This window comes from Malania oleifera, chromosome 6, assembly GCF_029873635.1.
Source record: "Malania oleifera isolate guangnan ecotype guangnan chromosome 6, ASM2987363v1, whole genome shotgun sequence".
Taxonomy (NCBI): domain Eukaryota; kingdom Viridiplantae; phylum Streptophyta; class Magnoliopsida; order Santalales; family Ximeniaceae; genus Malania; species Malania oleifera.
Window position 1 is genome coordinate 99,833,641 of NC_080422.1, and position 23,824 is coordinate 99,857,464.

Below are 23,824 nucleotides of genomic sequence, written 5' to 3' on the forward strand. Positions count from 1 at the left end.
AGTGCCAGCACACGTTTCAGATAGAATGTTAGTGATTAGATAGTCGACTAAGCCCAAAGAAGAGTAGTGTGCCCCCTGGTAGTCCGGGTCAAGCTGGGCAGGCCAATCGTACGTACAAAATAGTCAGTTTTGGCTTAGTGTGGTAGATTAGTCATTGCTAAGTTTCGCCTACAGGCCACACAACTAATCATGTGGGGGTAATACATGATATTAGTTAGCTATCCATCGAGGGGGAAATTTCAATATTATATAGTTATAGTCGATGATTTACATGTCTTTAGTAATTTATTATAACACAGTATGTTTATGTCGAAAATATGATTTCTCCATAATTACATAAGTATGAGTACCGTTTTACCCGATTAATCAAATATAGATAATTATGTTACAGTTAATTATATACAACATATATATATATATATATATATATATATTTATGATACACAATAGAACTCTTGTTGTCACACACTGATGATAATCTATCCCACTTACTGAGAGTATCTCACCCCATAATTCAAACATTTTAGGAAATCTAGACAAGCGAATGAAGCGAGCTCCAAGGTAGAGGAGGTGTTGGTACAGTCCTAGATGCAGGGTAAGTGTTGAATTGAGAGATGTGTTTTGTATAATCCTTAAGACGTTTTAGGATTTTTGGGGATGCACATGTATATTTATGGAGATAGTAGAATTCTGATATTGTATATAAGGTTCAAGTATATTATGTTTTCCGCTACATGGATATTATGTATTTGTGGACAGGTATCCCCAGTACCCACTTTGGATCCAGGATGACATTGTGGATATTATTATTGGTATTAGGATAATTTAAAATTTTTAGTAGTATGAAAAAGGGAAAAAAAAAATATAATAGAATTTTCAAATCGTTACAGAAAGGCTAACACGATAAACAAAAAATACAACCTTGTCCTCCTTGAGTAGTCATATTTCATATCCATCTTGTTGTAACACATAAGTTAGGAGTACTTTCTAACAAGACTCTAGTCTAGATGGTCAAGCCCACTAGAGACTAAGGAGACTTTTTCTTCTTCTTTTTCTTTTTTATTTTATTTTCGTTTTTTGAAAACTCAACATCTCCATGGCAGGATGATTTCTATTTTCAGTAAACAACCATTTTAGGTGGACAGGTGATGACTATACTTCGAAGAAGAAAAAGTATCCAAACAGGGTGGATGCTTTTTCTTTGTGGTAATTAATGCGCACAAAATGTTGGTTAAGACTTAAGAAAATGATCTTCATTCAATGAAGTAATAAATAAAGATAGCACAACCTTATCAATTTATTTGGCATTCCATTAATTGTCCTCTAATGTGTTATTTTTTATGGTTAATCCTAAAATATATTTCTTAGGTTCTAAAAACCCATTAAATCTTATTTTACATTTAATTTACAATTCAAAATAAAATAAAAAATTAGTAGAACATAGAATCATTTTATTCAGCTCAAATCTTATTCTATTCCTATATATTTTCATCCTATTAAAACTTGATATACATTATTAGTCTAAAATCTTAAAAACTTAAATTTTTAAGTAAAATGGTAATTTAACATGGTATTAGAGCCAGTTCCAGGAGGTCCTAGGTTCTAATCTTGTTGCCCGCGTTTATTTTGTAGTGTTTAAAAAAAAAAAAATGTATTCCCTGTCGTGGGTGTATTTTATCGGTGTTAAAACTTAATGTAAAATGTTGACCCACAACTTAAAAGTTAATCAAACACGTCGTAATAATATATCAATATGTTTGAAAGCTCCTCTTTAGCCCAAAAAATTGCAAGATGACCAATAAAAATAAACTTCAAAGTTTAAAATATAAATCATCATAAAATATAATTTAAATTAATTTATCATTAAAATGATCTTTTTATCCATAATTTGAATATTCTAAAATTTAAGCTCTATATTATATTTGAGTTTCAACAACAAATATCACAAAATAAAAAAAGGATTAACATGCCAAATTGTGTGACGTGATTTTAATAAAGTGGGCCACTAAGTTTTTTCCAAACTTTAATGCCAACCTCATTGTTGCTCTAGTAGCTGGTGCCACTGGCACGTGCCCGGTAGCAAACAAAGACGATGCAAAAGTAATAGTCATTTTGACCCCTAGGGTGTGGTTCAGGTAATAGTGCGGGTTGCGGGAGTGTCTTTCACGAGATTAGGTGTTCAAACCCTCCCGGATTCATTTCCGCCATTGAACTCTTAAATTTACCTTTCCTTTGGAGTTGTGAGGTCAATTTCAAGGGGCACAGGATTAGTCATGTGAACCGTAAAACGGACACGTGAAAACCCAGTGCGTTATCTAAAAAAAAAAAAAAAAGTAATAGCCATTTTGTTCTTTATGGCAAAAAAAGGGAAGAGGGTAAAAAGGGAAATGGAAAAGTTGCCTGCCCCAGTTTATATTTTCATTTTCCCGATTTGCTGCACCTCGGCGACCTCGCTTCTCTTTCCTCTTTGGCCTCGATATGGAAAGTTTACCCATCGCAGCCAAACACCACACATCGTCTCTCAACCGTTTGAATTCAAATCCCTCCCTCGCCCTATTCCTTACACACTCGCCTTTCCCGCTTGATTCCACTCGCCCCCCGCTTTCATTTTTTAATTTACGTAACTGGGACAGCTGTCATTTTGATTTAGCGAGTAGTTTTCCGTTGCACGCGAGAGAGTTACGTTGAGGAGAACCCCCGCGCCACTATTTGTCTTTCCCGCGAACAATAAATGCTTCTCCGTTCCTTCTCATAACTCTGCAAAGCCGTAGCGCTGCCAACGATCACCAGACTGAAGGGGGAAAGAAGAGAGAGATAGAGAGAAATGGGAGAGAGAGAGGGAATGAGGAGAGAGGGAACGCCATTATTGCTGAACTCACCTACCAGCTGAGACCCTAACGAGTAGTTATGGTTAGCTAGGAAGAAATGCCACCCACAGTTCTCAATTCAATGCTTTGTTCACCTTCAATTTAACTACACAACTCCTATCTCTGCCGATCTCTCTCTCTCTCTCTCTCTGGCCTCAAATTCAGGGCCAGTCTTGGTCTAAATAATCAACATCATCATTATCCATCGATTTTATCGGCAACAAGGTTCGGATTCGATGTGGAACTCCACCGAGAATGCGTTCGCGAGGTCTTCGTCGTTCAGGGAAGACGGCGAGGACGAGGAGGCTCTCAGATGGGCAGCTCTAGAGAGGTTGCCTACCTACAATCGAGTACGGAGAGGCATTTTCAGGGACGAAATTGGAGAAGCGAACGAAATCGATGTCGGCAGGCTCGAGATTCAACAGCAGAGGATCATTTTGGATCGCCTGGCGAACTCGGTTAATGAGGATTACGGACGGTTTTTCGATCGAATGAGGCAGAGATTTGAAGCGTAATGTTCTGATTTCTCTGATGATTTTTGTTATTCTGGTTTATGAGTAACTTTGAGAATTTTAAGTAGGTTCTGTCCCGTTGCTGACGATGCGTAAGAAGCAATTTAAAGCTTGAACATTCTATTTTTCATTATTTGTGATCCCATTATCGCAAGAAAAATTGAACATACGGTCAAGTGATACTGAATTAACTATATGGCTGAATCGAATTGAGGCAGAGGAATCAAAATTGCAGTTTTTTTTTTTTTTCATTTTCCTCAGTTTTTTTCTCACCGACCAAAGGGAGGATTAAGATCTTTAAAATCTAATTGTGGCATGAAGGTTTTACTATTTTTCGAGATATCTTTATGCTTTTCTCACATAATTTTTTTGAAAAAAAAAAATTGTATTTTTGTAACTGGAAACATGCATTTTAAGCTGTTCGTTATCTGTTGATGTTATACATAGTATTTGATAATTCTAAATCGTAAGAATTACTTCATTTTGTGTGCGTGGTCTGATGATTTCATTACCAGACCTCCTTATTTTCACTACCACCGGTTTTCTCTGAGAGACAGCCTTTGCTTGAACATTATTATGCAGAGTCGATTTGGAATTTCCAAAGATTGAGGTTCGATTTCAGCATCTGGCAGTTGAATCTTTTGTGCATGTTGGAAGCAGGGCACTGCCCACAATTCCCAATTTCATTATCAACATGACTGAGGTTGGCACCCAATTGATTAGTGTCTCAAGTTCTTTCAATAATTTGTTTTTTTTTTAATCTGATTTTACATCAATTTACACTAACCTAATTTGGGTGGATGTTGTCCAGGCTTTTTTAAGGCAGTTGTGGTTATACCCAGTCAGAAGAAGGAAATTGGTGATTTTAGATGATATTAGTGGGGTAATTAGGCCTTCCAGGTATGCTTGAGTTTTACTAGGGATCGTTGGGTGAGTTTTTGGCCTGCTACTGCTATTGCTATTTTTGAGCTGTAATGTTTTTTGTTTTAGATTAACACTGCTGTTAGGCCCACCGAGCTCGGGAAAGACGACACTGCTGTTGGCCCTTGCTGGGCGTCTTGGATCTGATTTGCAGGTACTGCATGAGATATCATTGGCCATGGTTATAAGCAGACCGTACTTATATCCCTGATTATCAACTTATCTAGTTTTACTGCATGATTTGTTCTAATCCTCCTAATCCTGGTAAGGTAAATGCTGTGGATCTTCTAATTTAATTGATTTACTACCTTGTATTTTGATCAACATTAAGTAGAGAATATAAGTCTTTGATGTGGCTCTTCCGCCAATTCATATAGTTGCACTACTCCGTCCTTGAAGAATTTTGAGTATCACATTTATTGTTGATACTCTCCATGTATGTCTTAGATAACACAAATATTATCAAGTACTTCGCAGACTAAATGACAAGGATTTGCTCCAATTTTCCTTGTCAGATTCTTCATTTGCTCATTGTTGGTTTGTCTTGTCCATTTTGAAGATGTCCGGGAGAATTACATATAATGGACATGATTTAAAGGAGTTTGTTCCTCAAAGGACTTCTGCTTACGTCAGTCAACAAGATTGGCATGCGGCAGAGATGACTGTAAGGGAAACTATTGAGTTTGCAGGACGTTGCCAAGGTGTTGGAACAAAATATGGTAAGCACTACAAAATCATGTTTGTTTGCATGCATGTAAGCATGCGTCTTCTTGTTGCTGACTTGTGAATATTCACAACAGATATGCTTATGGAACTCTCTAGAAGAGAAAAGCTTGCTGGGATAAAACCAGATGAAGATCTTGATATATTTATGAAGGCAAGTGCAATTGTTAGAAGTGCTATTCTTTCATTGCCTTAATATCATCATTATTGATTTAAAGTTGATAATTAATAATTTTCTTCATATTGTTGTCATTTCTTTGTATAGGCATTAGCTCTGGGAGGCCAGGAGACAAGCTTTGTGGTTGAGCACATTTTAAAGGTCCTTAGATAGCGACTACTCTTCGATATATATAGAACCTTGACGCTGTAATGGCTTTCAAAATCCTAAACTTGTGCATCCTAGTCAATCAATTAATGCACTTCAAGAATGACTTAAGCTGCACTTTTGAGTTTTATAAGCTTGATTCAAGTCTATATTTCCTCCTTTACTTTCTTTAGTTTTTACCATGCTAGGTTTGAAAATATCAGGCAGAAATTTCATTTATATAGTTTTATACGCGTTGAAGGCTGGAAGCTAATAAGAACTGAGAAGTGCAGCACATTGTTTTTTTTGGGTGCATGTGCATGTATTATATAACATAAGAAATTGCAATATTTATTTATTAATTTCTTCATATATATATATATAGATAGATCAATAGCAGGAGCTATTTATCTTTTAAGAAGATTAGTGGAAAAATTTAGAAAAAAGAAAAGGAACTTGCATATAGTTTTTATGGACCTAGAAAGCCTATAATAGAGTACCTAGGGAAGTTCATTAGTGGGTTTTAGAAAAGAAGGGAGTATTCAATAAATATAGCATAGTGATGTCATTAAGGATATGTATGATAGGGTAACAACTAGCCTTCGGGTTGTAGGAGGAGAGTCTAGAGAATTTCCAATCGCAATGGGTGTACATCAAGGTTCTACTTTGAGCCTTTATCTTTATGCTTTAATAGTTGATGAACTCACTAGGAATATCCAAAACGAGATCCCATGGTGTATGTTTTTTGCATATGATATTGTCTTAATTGAAGAACATGGGAATGAGAGGGTTGGAATCTAAGTTAGAACTATGGAGAACCGGTTTAGAGTCTAAAGATTTTAGAATAAGTATAAATAAGATAGAATGTATGAAATGTAATTTCAGTACATAAAAAGGAAGATAAAGATTAAAATTGATCATCAAAAAATTAATTGCCCTTGTAGATTTTGATATCTGGGATCTACTATGCAAGCAGAAAAGAAAAATTGATGATGATATAATATATAGAGTCAAAGCATTGTGTGATCGTAGAATACCCTTAAAACTAAAAGAAAAGTTCTATAAGACGACTATAAGACCATTCATGCTCTACAGATTAGAATGTTAAGAAACAAATTAACAAAATGTACAAAAAGTAAAATTTTTTGAAATATAAATGTTAAGATAGATGAGTGTTATAACATTAACAGATAAATTAAGGAACGAACATATTTGCAATAGACTAGGCATAGCATCAATTGAAAACAAGATAAGGGAGGTGTGATTTAGATGTTTTAGGTATTTGAAATGTAGGCCAAGCAGTGCACTTGTGAGGAGTGAGTTAATTATTGTTTCTTGTATGAAAAGGGTAGGGGTAGACCTAAAATAACTTGGAATTAGATAGTGAGGAAGGACTTAATAGCTTTTAAACTGGTGGAGGAAAATCCCCACGATTAGGTGAATTGGTAACAAAGGATTCATGTAGCGGAGCCCACCTAGAAGAACTTAAGGTTTCTTGTTCTTGTTTCTATATATTGACAATGAACTCATGATAATTTTAGAGTTTATGGTTGAGAGCTTGTGATTAGTTTTCTCTAAAAATGAAAGATTTGAAAAATAGTATGAAGCATGCCCTTAGTCTATTTTATTTGCTTGACTAAGACCCTATTTTGAAATTGACAGCATGTGTTATGTAAATGAGAAAAACGACGGGCAGCTGATAAATAAAGAGTAAAAAAATAAAAAAAATTGCTATTTTGAGTCAGTAATTTTTTCTTTTTAGGGAGTTGGGAGGGAGCGAGGGTTGTTTGATTGAACAAGGGTGTGGTATGTAGAATTGAAATGGATGGATGAGGTGAGTGCTATAGGAACCTTACATAGTTGTGAATTCCTTGTTAAACAGAGGAGACATAAGGCATTACAAGGCTAACTATGCTTTATCATAAGAGATGCTTGGCCCTTGGTAATCTAGAAATGTAGCATTCTTGAAATGAATGCATTTATTTGCATAACTGAGATGAATGATGGATATTGCATGTAAAAATGGAGCAAGAATTGAATGCGCTTGTGAAAATCTAGAGGTAGCATTGGTTGAGGAGAATGCAAAGAAAGGTTGTCTAAAATAGTGTGGCTTCATGCAAGGGAAGCCCAGTCAGTGTCACTGTATGGATTGAATTGTAAAGGCTTACTAAAGTTGGGGGAAAAGCCAAAAATTGATAAGCAAATCAAGGTGGTGCGAAGGATAAGGTCTATGGAGGACTTGAAAGTTTGAGGACTAGTAATAGACTATGCTACTTTCGGATTTAATTAGCTGCGTTGATTTAGGACTCAAGCGCAATTTGGCATAATATTGTCGAAAAACTTAGTTATGTTAAGCCGTTGCAGATTTGACACTATTTTTAAAGGTACACAGATCGTGTAGTTCCCTCCCTCATCCACTGTGTTGCATTTTTTGGTGGCGGCAATTGCAGATTTTTTGCCTTAGGGGATGATACTAGGATCGCGTATTTCATAAGCACAATGATAAATCCTTCACTGGTTATGAGTTATGACTACAAGAAGATTCTAAGAACGATTATAAATCCTTCACTAGATATGACTAGAAGTAGATTCTAAGAACATAAAGTGATGGGCATACAGATTTATGGCAAACAGCTGGATTATATGCAGAGTTTACAATTTAACTATTTTAGAGTTATAGAATTCTGTTTGACAAGAATTCAAAAATGATATTGAAGTTGAGCAAGTGGACTGGGGAGAGCTGGCTTGTAAAAGATAACTTAGGATAAAATTCATATTCACAAAAACATATGAAATGGTATTGTGCTGGATTTCTAACTTTATCCAATTGCATAGGTTTGATTTTTACTGTATGCCACTGCCCATTGAAATTGCTTCAAAAGGAATTTCTTAATTTCCAAAGATCTGCCTGAAGTACCAAAATTTATCTGAAAAAGATTTTAGGGTTGGACATATGCGCGGATACATTGGTGGGAGATGAAATGCTAAAGGGGATTTCTGGGGGCCAAAAGAAGCGGCTTACTACAGGTATATATCAGACACTATTCTTTTCTACAAGGCCCAAGAAAGCTGAATGTGTTTGTTCATACTGATGTGGTTGGACGATTTTCGAAGGTGAGTTACTGGTGGGTCCAGCTAGAGTGCTGTTAATGGATGAGATATCAACTGGGCTTGATAGTTCAACTACTTGTCAAATCATCAAGTATCTTAAGCATGCAACTCGTGCCCTTGATGGCACCACTGTAATCTCTCTGCTGCAGCCTGCTCCTGAAACATATGAGTTGTTTGATGATGTTATCCTTTTGTGTGAGGGCCAGATTGTATACCAGGGTCCTCGTGATGCTGTTCCCCAGTTCTTTGCATCTTTGGGATTTAGATGTCCTGAAAGAAAGAATGTAGCAGACTTCTTGCAAGAAGTAAGTAGCACAATGTATAGTGAATTTTAATAATATTGTAGGATATCATTTTCAAATTCTTGTGTACAGGTTACATCGAAGAAGGACCAAGAGCAGTATTGGTCTGTTCCTGACCGTCCTTACGAGTACATACCTGTTGTTAAGTTTGCTGAAGCTTTTCGTTCATACCATGCTGGGAGGAATTTGTATGGCGAACTAGAAGTCCCTTTTGATAGACGTTATAACCATCCTGCAGCATTGTCAACTTCTCGTTATGGTGTAAAGAGAAGCGAACTTCTCAAGACAAGCTTTAATTGGCAGTGGCTATTGATGAAAAGAAATTCATTTATCTATATTTTCAAATTCATTCAGGTAAAATTGCCATTCTGTGTATGCCAAGACTTGTCAACTACTTCAATAAAATATCAAATGATTGGATGTCAACTTTTGGATGCTGGCAGGGGTTGTTAATGACTCAAAATTGATTTATGATGTCACTCTGCATGGTGTTTTCATTTTTCTTATGTTTCAATAATCTGAGAAAAAATAAACTAATACTAAATGATGAGTCCTATGTACCATTTTTTCAGCTTCTTTTTGTTGCTTTGATCACAATGAGTGTTTTTTTCCGGACAACAATGCATCATAATGCAATTGATGATGGAGGCTTATATGTTGGTGAACTGTACTTTGCCATGGTTATTATACTTTTTAATGGCTTCACGGAAGTTTCAATGCTGGTAGCCAAGCTTCCAGTTCTTTACAAGCATAGGGACTTGCACTTCTACCCATGCTGGGTTTACACACTTCCTTCCTGGGCCTTGAGCATTCCAACCTCGCTTGTAGAATCTGGTTTCTGGGTGGCAGTTACATATTATGTGGTTGGATTTGATCCTGAAATTACGAGGTAATGTTTGTGCTCTCATGGAGTTTAGCACGACTTTGACAGTTGATTTGGATGAAATTTGTTAGTTTATTTATTTATTTTTAAATCTGCAGATTCTTTCAGCAGTTCCTGTTATTTTTCTTTCTGCACCAGATGTCTATTGCCCTTTTCCGTATAATGGGATCCTTGGGTCGAAATATGATAGTTGCCAACACCTTTGGATCTTTTGCCATGTTGGTTGTCATGGCCCTTGGAGGATACATCATTTCAAGAGGTCAAATTAATGCTTCTTTTGATTTCTGTTTGCTTTATGTTAGATTACTATTTTACCTTAAGCTTAACATGTAAAAGTTGTGGGCCAACAATGTATATCAAGCTTTAGCACTCCCCACCACATGCAGCCCAATTGCAAGTGGATGGATAAACAAAGATAAATAACACCCATTATAGGGAATAATATTGTTTTAATCGCAACACAGGTAACTGGGCAAAAAGACTAGATTGCAGGACCTCCTGGCAACCATAGCCCTGATACCATGGTAGATAACCACCTCAACTAAAAGTTTAAGCTGTTAAGTTGTGGGCCAACAATGTATGTCAAGCTTTAACATTTTATTTTCAATTGTACTTTTATTGATTTTCATTTTTATGTGACAGACCGTATCCCCAGTTGGTGGCTTTGGGGTTTCTGGTTTTCTCCTCTTATGTACGCCCAAAATGCAGCTTCTGTAAATGAACTTCTAGGTCACTCTTGGGATAAGGTATTATGAATGTGTGATCAACTTTCCAAATTACTTATATTTGAATAACAATGATTTTTGTTTTAGTATATGGTACAATACAGCTAACAAAACTTAGTGGGAGGGGGGAATTGAAAAGCATATTAGTGAATTGTCAAAATCATATTTAATGATGTTAGAAATGATTCCAATGATGGTAGTCTTAACCCAATGGTAAGAGCAGGGCATCCAAATGTGAAGGTTAGAGATTCAAATCACAGAAACACTCTTTTCAATTAACCCTTGATAGCATGAGAGCCTTGTGTGCTGGGGTGTTACATTTACATTTGCATTTACAGAAACGATTCCAACATCTGCCCCATCAAGTGGATAAGTTATCCTGGAGTTTGGCTACCGCTTGCTTTCCACAAATCTTTTTAGGAGTTAATAGTGCAACATTATATCATACACGTGGTGACATCTCAAAAGAGCATGGTTTAGCCTAATGTATTGCCCACAATGTCCTGGTACTATTGGGCTCTATTCCTGATTTGTCATATGTACATTAATGAATCAATCAAACAAATTCTTGTTTCAGGTATTGAGGATCACTCAATGAATTACAATGCAGACCTCAAGAACTATCAACGAATATATAGTTATAGTAATGTCTTACCATGTTGTTGACAGACCTTAATTTATTGGCATTATGGAATGGAAGATTTTAGTACTTTCCATTTTCCAAAAAATAATGGGCGTAATCTGTTATGTTGTGAGTGAGAAGCTGTTGTTTCAAATGGTTCTATCTTGAAACATTCCTTTAGTTTCATGTTGGTGGCTTCTAAAATTGCATGGAATCTTTGCAAATTGAACCACTCACCTTAAAACCTAAGGCCATTATGTGAAGGCCTAAGAATAGGTTTTATTTATTGGAAGTGGTCCCTCATATGCAAACATGTGGGGAATAAAGTGTGTACTAAGTACAGACCCACCATGTTGAAATTTAATTATGAGAGCGGGTTGCCTAGGATTCAAATTCTGAATTCTGAAACACTAGGTCAGAGAGGCCTTGGTATCATATTGAAGAACCACTCAGCCTAAAAATTTAAGCCATTAGATGAGGAAAGAAAAATAAGGTTATTAGCTAACATGAGATAAGCTTCACAGTTGGGATGGTGATTATATGTATTTTAAATTATATTTTGCATTTCTCCTTATTTAGAACCTACTGTTTGAAGATGTTTTTAAATTTTTATGCTCTTGTTGTTATTTATCATTGCTTATTAGGTGATATGAGTGACATCATTGATACCAAGCTGTATTAGGGCCGCAGTCATGTCTGAGATAGAGAACTGAAGGTCATAGTTTTCTAAATGTTATATAATTGCAAGTAATCTGCTGCTGCATAGATCCCACAATACATGTTGTCATCTCCCTGGAGGAAGACCTTTTGAACCACTTGATAACTTTGTTTGTAATGGGTTTTCTGATATAGGTGTCAGATGGACTCAAAATGCATCATTTTGGTTGTGATCTGGTTGATTTCTTTGTTTATAAACACATGAATAAACACTAGTCCATATTCCATTAGTTTCTACCTGTTTTAACTGCACTTTACAATAGTTTAAAACAATAACAATGGTGATAATTAAATTTGTTACAATATATGCTTTTATTAAATAAATTTCGGTGTCATGTATTCCATTGTGATCATTGTGGTGCCACTATTTTAATATTTGTAATAGGATACAGTAATGTGAAAATGATAGCATTTTTGTCTTGTTAATAATTGATTTGTAATTAGTATATACAATTTTTAGCATGCTGGTATATGTCTGCAGTTGATCTTTGACGGTTAATAATCATGGTTAGACGCACACATTAAATTGCAAATGTGTTGCATATTTTACCTTCAAACTTGCAATTTTTCTTCGATTTATGGAATGATTTTTTTTTTGGGCATTAGATGTATAAAATAACTTATGCTTCATGCTCGGAAATAGTTGTAAGCCCTGGAGAATGCAACCTTTGTATGCATTGTAAACCCATTTTAAACCATTTACATCTATTAGAACATTAGCTTTACAGGGTTGCCTGGCCATCATGGAGCAAAAGCAATCAGATTAACCTTTTTATTTTCACCATGTGCAGTCCTAAGTTATGATTGAAATCTAGAACCTTCCATTTTGGGCTGTATAGGTTTTTATATGTCCACCAAATTCCATGTTGTCAACCTAAGTTTACATCTAAACTAAAATTCCAAGCTTATTTTTTATGCTGACTTTCCATTATCTTTTTATAAACTAAAAGTAAGGGCAATGAGCTTATCCATGCCTCTAAGTGAAATGTTTGGAGCTCTTAACATCCCTTATGCATGTCTTTGGACTAACTCATCTGAAGACTATATATAAGGGGGAAGTGTAGTTTGGTTTTATTAATATGGCCTTGCATAATTATTAGCAGCTTAAAATCTGTGCTTGTTTGGATGGATTTTTATACTTCAGCATTCTTTATCCTTGGAATCTTATAGCTCTTTGTTCCATTATTTGTGTAGAGAGCTGGGAACTTCACTGACATAACATTGGGTGAGGCAGTATTGAAAGCGCGCAGTTTGTTTCCACAGAGTTACTGGTATTGGATCGGCGTTGGTGCTTTGTTTGGATATACCCTGTTGTTCAATGCCCTCTTCACATTCTTTTTGACATACCTTAACCGTAAGTTCTTTTTTTCATGCCAAAATAAGTCTAGTCAAAAAAGAAGCAAAAAAATATCCAATCTAGTTTATGTTTTCCTGCTTCCCACAGCTTTGGGAAAGCGACAAGCTGTCATCTCTGATGAGGAACTGCAAGAGAGGGACAGGAGAAGGAGTGGTGAAAGTGTTGTTGAGCTGAGACAGTACTTCAAACATTCAGGATCTCTAACTGGTTAGGAGATATGTTCTATAGGGGCTTTTCATTTCATGCCTTTCTTCTTTTTTGTTTTTTAAAATTAATTCATCAAAGTGCAACTGAATCTCAATGTTTTTGTTCATCATTAACGTTTCATCAGGAAAGAGTTTTAAGACTAGGGGCATGGTTCTGCCATTCCAACCACTTTCAATGTCTTTCAGCAATATCAATTATTTTGTGGAGGTGCCTCTGGTGTGTATCTAGCTCCATTTGTTTACAAGGTTCATCTTGGAATTCTTTGGACTATTGTCTTTCTCATCTAAATATTACTTCAGGAATTAAAGCAACAGGGGATATTAGAAGACAGATTGCAATTGCTGGTTAATGTTACTGGAGCATTTAGGCCTGGTGTGCTTACAGCATTGGTTGGAGTAAGTGGTGCTGGTAAAACCACCCTCATGGATGTATTAGCTGGTAGGAAAACTGGTGGCATCATAGAAGGGAGCATAAATATATCTGGTTATCCAAAAAAGCAAGAAACATTTGCTAGAGTTTCTGGTTATTGTGAGCAGAATGATATTCATTCTCCTTGCTTAACAGTTCTTGAATCACTTCTATTCTCTGCTTGGCTCCGGCTACCCTTAGATGTTAACTTGGAAACACAAAAGGTAATTACACAAAACCTTTTTCTGTTGTACATGCCAAGAGTGCATGGATTGACTTTTGATGTTTTGAATTTTCAGGCTTTTGTTGAGGAAGTTATGGAACTTGTGGAGCTCACTTCATTAAGTGGAGCATTGGTTGGTCTACCTGCGGTTGATGGTTTGTCAACAGAGCAACGAAAACGATTAACTATTGCTGTTGAATTGGTTGCCAATCCTTCTATAGTATTTATGGATGAGCCCACATCAGGGTTGGATGCAAGGTCTGCAGCCATTGTTATGAGGACAGTGAGGAATATTGTGAATACAGGGCGAACAATTGTATGCACAATCCATCAGCCAAGCATAGACATTTTTGAATCCTTTGATGAGGTCTTCCCCTTCTTTAGTACATAGGTTCTTGAACATGATTTTCATCAACACATGTGCACACTCAGAATGCATTCAAATAACATGATGTAAAACTTCTAGCTACAAATCACTTTTTATGGGACCCCACATGATTCTGCAAAAAGACGATCTTATCTGTTTTGATCGAGTTATGGCACATGGATTGTCTCCATGGTTATGCAGTTAACAAATATGATGATATTGCATTAACAACTGGCGTGCATTTGGGCCCTTGACTTATGCATGTCCCTGGTTAATTCTTGACCATAGACTCTAGAATCTATGAGGATTCATTTGAAGTACCTAAAACACTCAGATAATTGTCTGAGAATCAAAATGCCATGTCAATGGCCATGATGTAGCTTTGGCAATGATATCGTTATGCAGATTGACCAAGAGAGTCTGGGAGCCAAATACATTCATCATCTTTCATAACAGCCACATATATGGGCAGTGTGTGTTGCACACATAAGTATATTGTTCTATTGGATCTCAATAGAGGTTGTAACTGGTGATTTAGCTCCCATCTGTGGAAGATATGCTCATCATTTTTTCTGCTGCATTTTCTTTAGAACTTTTTATTGTTATCACACTGTCTCCCTAATTCTGTATATTATTGTAGCTTTTATTTATGAAGCGTGGTGGAGAGCTCATTTATGCTGGTCCACTTGGCCCAAAGTCTTCTGATTTGATTCAGTTTTTTGAGGTTAGACAGTGCATTTTTTGATTCCCAAGACATGATTTATAGCTGACTATAATCATATTGGTTATGATTTTTTTTATTTGTAATTTTGGCACCACATATACTGTTCTATAGGCAGTTGAAGGAGTGCCCAAGATCAAGCCAGGATATAATCCTGCTACATGGATGCTAGAAGCTACCTCTTCTGCAGAAGAAAACCGTCTCGGTGTTGATTTTGCAGAAATTTACCGAAGATCAGACCTATTTCAGTATGTGCACTTGCAGAGAATTTTGGAAGTTGAGTTTTCTCATCTTCTTCTTCTATATCTAATTGTGCCTAATTTTGTTTCAGACGTAATAAACAGCTAGTTGAAATCCTAAGCAAGCCAAGCAGCTCTTCGAAAGATCTGAATTTTCCAACAAAGTATTCTCTGTCATCTTTTGACCAGTTTCTAGCTTGCCTTTGGAAGCAAAACCTGTCTTATTGGCGGAACCCACAGTACACTGCAGTTCGCTTCTTCTACACTGTTGTCATTTCTTTGATGCTTGGAACAATATGCTGGAGATTTGGGTCTAAAAGGTTTCCAATAAGAGCTTAACTTGTTTTTTTTTTGGCAACTTTATGATTCCATACTTAGATAAACTCTTTGCTGAAAAAGTTTGTTCCCTTGCCATCAATGATATCAGTCAGTACTACATAGTTCACCAAACTGCATGCTAGTGTTTTCTATTATTTCACTTGGTTCAAAGTCCTGGTAGATTGTGAATAACATGAGGATAACCGTGCATAATTAATGGTCAATTAAATAGATCTCTTTGATGTGACTCATTTTGGCAGGGTAGCTTGTTCCAACCCCATGAATGTGTACCCTTTAAGTAGGTTTCTTTATTGTGGAAGATAGGGTTTTTCTTTTTCATTCTTCCCCCCTCACCCCCCGGGGGCCCCTTATCTTTATTTTGGACACGCAGAAGCTTTTATTGCACTATTAGAAGTAAGGATTGTTGGGAGAGATATCAATAAACAACCACAGCGGAATAATTCTTCTCTCTTTATGCAAGCAAATATAGTGTATCTCTAATTTTATACATGCTGGAAATAATAAGAGAAATAATCAATCACACCAAGCCACAAGAAAACAAACAATTTTTTTCATGGAAAACTTTCCCAGTGTGAGGAAGAAAAACCACGGGACCTAATCCAGTTAAAATCTCCACTATCAATCAAATAATGGGTACACAAAGTCTTCTTTAATCGTAATTAGAGGATATAAATATCTCTCATCAAGATATCTACAATCTTGGCAAATACAAAAAGAATTGGAGAGAATATACCAAATTCGCGGTTACTGTTCATGGGAAAAAACTCCAACTCCCGAGCTCCAAATCCGATCTCCACCGTTCAGATTGTAGCTCCTTGAGTCGTGAACCTCTCCTCCAAATTTCAGCTCGATCGGACCATAGACGAAACGGGATTGGAGTCTTGATGAAATCTAGGCAGCATGAGAAAAATCACGTTTTTCTCTCTTTCTTTTGAGAAGTGATAGCTCCTCTCTTCTCCCCTCTCTTTTTATAACTTATTTTAGGTTTTTCACACTAAAAGGGCTGGACTTTGGGCTTTTAATAAAACTCACTTGGGCTTTCCTCCACATGGAAGGAAATAACCTAACAAATCTCCCCCTTTTCAACTATGTGGAGGGAATCGCCATCCCGGCGATCGAACAACGAACTTCAAGATTCTCCCTTGGTAGTGTCTTTGTCAACATATCAGAACCATTATCATCAGTGTGAATCTTCTCAAGTTCCAATAACTTATCGTTCAACGCATCTCTGATCCAATGGTATCGTACATCAATGTGCTTCGATCTTGCATGGAAACTGGAATTCTTAGCAAGATGAATAGCACTCTGGCTATCACAAAACAACACATACCTCTGCTGCTCGAAACCAAGTTCTCTCAAGAACTTCTTTGCCCATAACAACTTTTTAGTCGCTTCCATTGCTGCAATGAACTCTATCTTTGTCGTAGAAAGAGCAATGCACTTCTGAAGTTTCGATTGCCAAGTTATAGCCCCACTTGCAAAAGTTATCAAATAGCTCGAAGTAAACTTACGAGTGTCCACATCCCCAGCCATATCTGCATCTGTGTAGCCAACTAACAATGGTTTTCTTTTTTCCCAAACCAAGTCTCAAATTGGAAGTGCCTCGAAGATACCTCATGATCCACTTTACTGCATTCCAGTGCTCTCTTCCCGGATTTGACAAGAATCGGCCTACTACACCAACTGCATAGGCTATATCTGGTCTTGTGCAAACCATTGCATACATTAAACTTCCTACTGTTGAGGCTTAAGGAACTCTTTCCATGTCTTCCTTTTCCTTATCTGTAGAAGGACATTCCTTTGTACTTAGTCTGAAGTGGGTAGCAAGAGGAGAGCTAACCACTTTAGCTTTGTCCATATTGAACCTCTGAAACACTTTCTCAATGTACTCGTCCTATGACAAATATAACTTCTTAGCACTCCTATCATGACTGATTCTTATGCCAAGAATTTTCTTTGCTAGCCTCAAATCCTTCATAGCAAATGACTTACTCAATTGCTTCTTCAACTAGTCAATCCTTGAACCATTCCTGCCAACTATTAGTATGTCATCCATATAAAGCAATTAAGAAAATAAAATCATCATCAGAGAATTTTTGAACAAATATACAATAATCTGAAGTTGTCTTCTTGTAGCCTTGCTCCCCCATAACAGACTCAAACTTCTTATACCACTGTCTTGGTGCTTGTTTCAAACCATATAGGCTTTTCTTAAGCTTGCACACATAATCCTCTTTCCCTTTCACTCCAAAACCCTTTGGCTGCTTCATATAAATCTCTTCCTCCAAATCACCATGAAGGAAAGCAGTTTTCACATCTATCTGCTCAACTTCCAAGTCAAGACTAGCTGCTAAACCGAGTACTGTACGGATCGATGACATCTTTACAATTGGAGAGAAGATCTCATCAAAATCAATACATTTTCTCTGACCGAACCCTTTTACAACCAATCTAGCTTTGTACCGTGGTCGTGAAGAGAACTCATTTGGCTTCTTCTTGTAAATCTACTTGTTCTCCAAAGCTCTTTTTCCTTTAGGTAGCTTCACTAACTCAAAGGTGTGGTTATCATACAATGACTACATCTCATCTTGCATGGCCTCAACCCACTCGGTCTTGTGTTCATCTTCCATGGCTTCTGCAAAACACTGGGGCTCTCCCCCATTAGTCAATAACACATATTGTTCTGCTGAATACCGAGTGGAAGGATGTTGGTCTCTAGCTTACCTCCTAGATGGAATTTTTGGTGGAATCTCTGGCACTGTCAACTGCTCAATAGTCTCAACATCTCCCTGAATCTGTAACGGAACATCCATATCACCTCTACCCTAGTGGTCATCCTGAACATCATTCTCAACATGAGATGAAAAATTCTTCAAAAGAACTGGATCCACATCAATCAAACTGTCACCCTGTTGAAACATAGATTTCTCTACCTTCTCAATATCCTGAATCGTCTGATCTTCTACAAACACGACATCTCTGCTTCTCACAATTTTCTTCTCAACTGGATCATAAAGCTTGTATCCAAATTCATCTTGACCATAGTCAAGGAATATATATTGTCGCGTTTTCTCATCAAGTTTGGACCTTTCATCTTTTAGAATATGCACAAATGCTTACCTGTCCAAACTCGGTCTGGCACATCAAACTGTAGAGGAACACAGGGTGTAAGATTCAACACATGAACAATAGTGCTCAATGCCTCCCCCCAAAAGGATTTTAGCAACCGGGCTTGTGAAAGCAAACATCTCACTCTCTCAAGCAGTGTTTTGTTCATCCTTTTTGCTATGCCATTCAATTAAGGAGTTTTCGGAGGAGTCTTTTGATGCCGAATACCTTGCTGTTTGCAATACTCATCAAATGGACTAGAATACTCTCCCCTGTTGTCAGTCCGAATGCACCTCAGTTTCTTCCCAGTCTGTCTCCCAACTAGGGCTTGAAATTTCTTGAACTCAGCCAACACTTGGTCTTTTGACTTCAAGATATATACCCACAACTTCCTTAAATGATCATCTATGAAGGTCACAAAGTATCTGGAGCCACCAAGTGTTCTCATCTTCATAGGGCCACACACATCCAAATGTACTAAATCCAGTATCTCTGACTTTCTCGAATGAGGGGAATTCTTGAAGGAAATTCTGCTCTGCTTCCCTGACAAACAATGAGTACACCTTTTCAGAAGTGTACTTTTCAGTCCACATAGTAGACTTTTCTTCCCTAGTAGAGCTAATTCTTTCTCACTCATATGAGCCAGTCTCTTGTGCCACAACTCTGCTATACCATTATCCTCCATCGCATTAATAATGTCGTTGGAGATCTTTGCTTGCAGAATGTACAATGCAGAGTGGTTCATGCCTCAAGCCACAACCATGGCACCTATGGTGAGCTTCCACTGGCCATCACTGAAAGTGCTGCAATACCCTTCGTCATCAAGTTTACCTGCAGAAATCAAATTCAAACGAATGTAAGGAATATACTTCACATCTCTAAGAACTAAACTCGTGCCATTATTTGTCTCCAGATACACATCCCCAATTCCAATGACTTTAACCAATCTATCATTTCCCATCTTTACTGTTCCAAAGTCACCAGATCTATAGGATGTAAAGAGATCCTTCCGAGATGTAGCATGAATGGAGGCACCACTGTCAATCACCCAATTGGTCTCATGATATGCAACATTTATCATCTCATCATCATAAATAATGAGGAATTCTGCAGGAGTGGTAGTAGCAACTCTATCATCACCATCTTTGTCATCTCCATTCTTCGTTCCCTTCCCTTTCTCATTCTTGCTTTCTCTCTTCAATTGCCTACAATATTTCTTGATGTGTCCCTTTTTCCCGCAATGATGACACTCAACATTTGCAAACTTGTTAGACTTGCTTCTGTTGTTATCTCTATTTTACGGACCTCTGCTCTTACTTCTCCCCCTCTTTTCTGTAACTAAGATTTCTGACTATGAAGAGGATCCCTGTGTTTTTCTTCTCATCTCTTCATTTAGTAAACAACTCTTGGCCATATCCATTGTGATTACACTTTCTGGAGTGGAGTTAGATAATGAAGTTTTGAGCATCTCCCACGAGTCCGGTAATGAATCAAGCAACCATAACCCTTGTATCTCATCATCAAACTTAATACCCATTCCAACCAACTGATTAATAATTCCTTGCAATGTATTCAAGTGATCAGATAAAGGAGTCTCATCTTGGTACCTCAAAGTCATCATTTGTTTAATCAGAAACAACTTATTATTTCCAGTCTTTCTAGCATATAACTATTCAAGCTTATTCCAAAGAGAACGTGCATTTGTTTCTCCACTAATATGGTTCAAAACATTATCATCTACCCATTGCCTGATATACCCACACACCTGTCGATGTAACAAAGTCCATTCCACATCAGACTTTTTTTCTGGTTTTTCAGCACTAAATACCGGTAGGTAATAATCTTTCACATAAAGAAGATCCTCCATTTTTCCTTTCCATATGTGATAATTTAAACCATTGAGATTAATCATTCTATTAGTATTTGCTTCCATAACTCAAACTGCCAACCTGATAATCTGTTAACTTGGCTCTGATACCACTTTGTTGGGAGAGCTATCAATAAACAACCACAGCGGAATAATTATTCTCCCTATATGCAAGCAAATATAGTGTATCTCTACTTTTATATGTACTGGAAATAATAAGAGAAATAATCAATCACACCAAGCCACAAGAAAACATACAATTTTTTTACGTGGAAAACTTCCCCAATGTGAGGAAGAAAAACTATGGGATCTAGTCCAATTAAAATCTCTTCTATCAATCAAATAATGGGTACACAAAGTCTTTTCTAATCGTAATTAGAGGATACAAATATATCTCATCAAGATATTTACAAGCTTGGCAAATACAAAGAGAATGGAGAGAATATACCAAATTCGCGGTTACTGTTTACCGGCAAAAACCCCAACTCCCGAGCTCCAAATCCGATCTCCACCGTTCAGATTGTAGCTCCTTGAATCGTGAACCTCTCCTCCAAATTTCAGCTCGATCGGACGACAGACGAAGCGAGATCGGAGTCTTGATGAAATCTGGGCAGCATGAGAAAAATCACTTTTTCTCTCTTTCTTTTGAGAAGTGACGGCTCCTCTCTTCTCCCCTCTCCTTTTATAACTTTTTTTAGGTTTTTCACACTAAAAGGGCTGGGCTTTGGGCTTTTAATAAAGTCCACTTGGGTTTTCCTCCACATGGAAGGAAATAACCCAACAAGGATGCCTAAGTGTATCCATAAGATCCTTTCCATCATTAACAATTTGTAGGTCAAATGCCTGACATTAAACACGAGGACCTTCAGTGAAGCTCACGTGACACCCTGGCATGAGACACCTATTAAAATAGTAAATAAAATTAATGACTTACCAAGCTAAAAATAAAATAAAATTAGGAACTTCTAGCTCTTTCAGATAGTACCAAGCCATTGAAGACTGAATGAGAAGTTGAATTGATGATAGATTTACTCATGTGCACAAGTTGTAAAAGAGAGGGGAACTAGAACCATCAAACACCCACTTTTAATATCCCACAGTTCTGCTAGTTTAGCAACTAGGGAATAAATCAATTACTGTACTGTGCTTTTTGGTGGCATCAGCAAGAGTAGAGAATACTTTAGCAGAATTAGAAGCACGAAGAGAAGGCCAAAAGAAAAAAAAAAAGAAAAAAAAGAAAAGGGTTGTTAGTTAAGGCTTTGACTTGAGGCACATTCCCTTTTTGGGGTGACATGTTGAAATTGCACTAAATATGGCAAAATGATCAGTAAGGATTCATGTTGGATGATGCACTTCATGTCAGACATAACTTTCTTGGGGTGATTTTGAGTTGAGTAATGCACTTTAATTGTGCTTCGTATTTTTCCATGTTAGGGGGAACAACCCAAACCTGAAGCTTACAAGTCCAATCAAGGACTTTCTTTAATTGTGGAATGAAGGCTGCCTACATCATGCACTTTCCAGACTTTGATACGGTGCAGAACAACAGAAGCCTCGTGCACTTGGAATCTGTTCATGTTGTGAGGGAGAAATTATAGCCAATTACGAAATGACTGTGGATTGCTGCATTATTTTGTTTGGATTTACTCTGATTGCTACATAATCATTTTCTATACCAGTTTTTTCCCCGTTTGCCCTGTTTTACCATTAGATTGTCTTTAACTTTTCATTTTTTTTTTTCTTTCAATCTTACAGAGAAACCCAGCAAGACGTATTTAATGCCATGGGATCCATGTATGCAGCAATTCTATTCATTGGAGTAACCAATGGCACTGCTGTTCAGCCTGTTGTGTCTGTGGAAAGGTTTGTCTCATATCGAGAGAGAGCAGCAGGGATGTATTCTGCACTTCCATTTGCATTTGCTCAGGTTTGCATTTGCTCAGGTTTTCTTTCCAAATTATTAATTTTTTCCTCATGTTATATGCACATCAAGCAAGTTTTTTACCAGTTGGACTGGCATTTAATCTTCTTTCCTAGGTTGAACCCATATATGTTCAAGAAACCAGTTTCTTGACAAGTTGAAATGATGTACAAGTTGTTTTATCTTCTGTCCAGGTTGCCATAGAGTTCCCATACGTGTTTGCGCAGGCTCTTATTTACTGCTCAATATTCTACTCCATAGCCGCATTTGAGTGGACTGCTGTGAAATTTATTTGGTACATATTCTTCATGTATTTCACCATGCTATACTTCACCTTTTTTGGAATGATGACCACAGCCGTCACACCTAATCATAATGTTGCTGCTATCATTGCTGCTCCTTTTTATATGCTCTGGAACCTTTTCAGTGGCTTCATGATTGCTTACAAGGTAATGAAGCAATTAAACTTCTTCCATCTTCTGTGTTATGGTTTCCTCTTATAGCACTGGGATATATCATTGATTTTCAAAATAATTTACTGAAAAAGCACCAAATCTAGTTATATGAGTTGCGTTATAAGACCCTGTTTGCTAAGTTTCTAAAGTGACACCATCTGATAGCCCGTCGTTGGGTTAGTGGGTTGTGTTCAACTATCCATCAGCCCTATTGCATTACAAGCTTAAAAGGCAATGAGATGTTTAGCAGTTTAGCCCACATGCTTGTCCCTTCATTATTATCTCTCATGAACATTACTTCTCATCTTATATCGGTTCTCTATATGTATATCAGAGAATCCCCATATGGTGGAGATGGTACTACTGGGCGAACCCCATAGCCTGGAGCCTATATGGTCTTCTGACTTCACAGTATGCTGACAAGGATGGACTCGTGCAGCTATCCGATGGATTTAGAGTGCCCACAAGGAAGTTACTGAAGGATGTTTTTGGATTCAGACATGATTTCTTGGGCGTCGCTGGTTGTGTGGTGGTGAGTTTTTGTGTGATGTTCGCGGTGATATTTGCTTTTGCAATAAAATCATTCAACTTCCAAAAGCGATGAGGAGGTGGATTGGCATGCCACGGAAATATGTACGGTGTACTAGAAGAGCTGCATTCACAGCCCACATAAACATACTTTTTCTTTTTTCAATTTTATTTATCGGAGTATAATGGTGAATTATGATGTCTGTATAGTAACATATTTTGAAGAATGAATTCTCTGTTATGTATCAGTGAAATGAAGATTATACCAAGGGTTTGTGGAATGTAATGATGAATAAAATGTACAATCAAATAAAGTAATAAATTTAATTATATTCCAACTAATTCCATCTTATTCCTACCTACCAAATGTGTAGTTACATTTATAAGATGTATCTTA

General features: G+C 37.0%; 1 protein-coding gene across 1 annotated transcript; it reads left to right on the top strand.

Moving 5' to 3' along the window:
- The first annotated feature begins 2,443 nt into the window (after positions 1 to 2,443).
- Positions 2,444 to 23,769, top strand: LOC131158113 (ABC transporter G family member 32). Its single transcript, XM_058112722.1, has 24 exons — positions 2,444 to 3,378; positions 3,962 to 4,082; positions 4,191 to 4,279; positions 4,370 to 4,454; positions 4,860 to 5,019; positions 5,101 to 5,177; positions 5,289 to 5,342; positions 8,264 to 8,354; positions 8,442 to 8,743; positions 8,813 to 9,094; positions 9,313 to 9,629; positions 9,722 to 9,882; positions 10,266 to 10,369; positions 12,882 to 13,041; positions 13,132 to 13,251; positions 13,376 to 13,467; positions 13,551 to 13,883; positions 13,959 to 14,249; positions 14,890 to 14,973; positions 15,085 to 15,218; positions 15,302 to 15,529; positions 22,279 to 22,450; positions 22,639 to 22,893; positions 23,234 to 23,769. Exons 1-24 carry the CDS (start codon positions 3,104 to 3,106, stop codon positions 23,501 to 23,503), a joined length of 4,257 nt encoding a protein of 1,418 aa, XP_057968705.1. The 5' UTR covers positions 2,444 to 3,103; the 3' UTR covers positions 23,504 to 23,769.
- Positions 23,770 to 23,824: the final 55 nt, after the last annotated feature.